The following is a 2,125-nucleotide window of genomic DNA, read 5'->3' on the forward strand; positions in this document are numbered from 1 at the left end:
CACGTAAAGCGATCGCTGTACCCCTCGCCGCGACGTCGACATTAGTAATAACACTAAATCCGGAGATCGTTAGATCTGGAACACATACTTCCTGGAGAAATATGATATCCATATCCATCGTCCTGATAAATGTTTTGAGGGCTTCAAGTTTTGTTGTATTAGAAATTGCATTAATGTTAATAGTAGCCACATTGTAGCTACTACTAACATTATTACTTACCGCGTTGGAATCCATCACGACGAAACTTACATCGGTACAGGTGTGTAAGTGAACCTTTTTGGAGGGCGACCAGGCTTACGCTTTGTCACACTCGATTGGCTGTGTGTAGAAGGACATGAGCCGTCACTCTCATTATCCGTCTCGGCAGTTTGTTTACGTTTTACCCCGAGCATTTCATCAGTGGAGTGGAAGGAAGAGGGATGGGAGGGAATGTCGAGCGGAACTTTAAATACCGCTTCCTTCTCTTGCGGCTGGAGAACGGGCAGACTCGGCCAACCGCTAGTAGGGGCGGCGGCAGTTGGAGCAGTGTCGGAGACGAGTGCAGCGGTTAGTTCGATAGCAGCTTCTTCCATCGGTGCCGCTTGCTCTTTTGCCTTCTGCTGCGTAATCACTTCGGGTGTCATTCGGTTAATCGCAATTTGCACGTCTCTAATCGGAACGATGAGCCTATGCGCGATTTTTGATGTGGATGCTGCAGCACGCTTTTTATCCACAGTTGCTTTCGCATTGGACGCCACGAGAGAAGAATATTTTGGTTTATTCTTCATCTTTTTATTACCGACCACAGTAAACGGCGGTTCACTAGCGGCTTGGATTGGTGATGGTGTTGGTGCTGTGCATAAGGGATTAGCGTATGATGCCTTTTGCGACGGTGCCTTATTTTGGGACAGGGTTTCCCTAAAGCGGCTTTGCCGACTTTGCACACAATTAAGACCATGGTGCACTGGTTCTTGGCAGCTACGGCAAGTTTGGCGTTGTCCTGGGTAGGACACACTGGTCACTTCATCACCCAGCGTGATGAAGGATTTTATGGGGTTGGTTATTTTCATTCGAACGTTTCGAATTCCAGAGGCGACCCCTGCAAAGCGTGTTGACGGTGCCCACACTTCCCTGGTGATCGTAATCACCTCTCCATATACAGACAAAGCTGCCTTCACATCACTGTCAGGTATTCCAGGGGGCAGATCACGGAGTTTCACGATTGTTGTGTTGTCCTCCATGGTGATTGTCACAGGGAACTTCTTCCCGTCGTGTGTCAGAAAGTGCTTCCCAGCGTGTTCACTCACTAGAGCTTGAGCTTCCTCCAGTGTTTGCATCGTGACATACACAATGCCCTTTACACCGTTCAGCTGCACCAAAGACACCTTTTCTACTGCAATCTTCAAGGTGTCCACCATGAAATCAATTGTTTCATTCTGTGAAGGCTTCACAGGAATATTGGAATAAACGATACGAAAAGTGTTCTTATCGTATCGAGAAAATGTTCCGTCGCTCATTGCGAGGCTTGCAACTCAATATAAATACACGTGTTGACACTTTGACGTCTGCAAGCGGAATGTTACAATAATTTTAAATATTTTAAGCCCTCAAAATGTGACACAACCATAAGCCACATTAATTTCAAATGGACAGTTTAAAAGGCGGTTGTCAAATTTGACAGTTCATGATTTATTTCAAATTGACAGTTAAAAAAGCGGTTGTCAAATTTGACAAATCATAATTTATTTAAAATTGACAGTTTAAAAGGCGGTTGTCAAATTTGACAGTTCATAATTTATTTCAAATTGACAGTTAAAAAGCGGTTATCAAATTTGACAGTTCATGATTTATTTCAAATCAACAGTTTAAAAAGCGGTTGTCAGATTTGACAGTTCAAAAAGTGGTTGTCAAATTTGACAGTTCATAATTTATTTCAAATTGACAGTTAAAAAGCGGTTATCAAATTTGACAGTTCATAATTTATTTAAAATTGACAGTTTAAAAAGCGGTTGTCAAATGAGACAGTTCATGATTTATTTCCAATTGACAGTTTAAAAAGCGGTTTTAAAATATGACAGTTAATAATTTATTTTAAATTGACAGTTAAAAAAGCGGTTGTCAAATTTGACAGTTCATGATATATTT

The 2,125-nt window shown here is 42.0% G+C and overlaps 1 protein-coding gene across 1 annotated transcript; it reads right to left on the bottom strand.

Annotated features, from left to right (window-relative positions):
- Positions 1-246: 246 nt before the first annotated feature.
- On the bottom strand, positions 247-1,667 carry LOC125774493 (uncharacterized). The gene has a single exon (XM_049444667.1). It carries the CDS (start codon positions 1,495-1,497, stop codon positions 247-249), a length of 1,251 nt encoding a protein of 416 aa, XP_049300624.1. The 5' UTR covers positions 1,498-1,667.
- Positions 1,668-2,125: the final 458 nt, after the last annotated feature.

The sequence above is a fragment of the Anopheles funestus genome, unplaced genomic scaffold, assembly GCF_943734845.2.
Source record: "Anopheles funestus unplaced genomic scaffold, idAnoFuneDA-416_04 scaffold_13_ctg1, whole genome shotgun sequence".
Lineage (NCBI taxonomy): Eukaryota > Metazoa > Arthropoda > Insecta > Diptera > Culicidae > Anopheles > Anopheles funestus.

What these genes read in the sequence shown, in the direction of transcription:
- LOC125774493 (XM_049444667.1), bottom strand. Translation starts at nt 1,497, where the DNA reads ATGAGCGACGGAACATTTTCTCGATACGATAAGAACACTTTTCGTATC.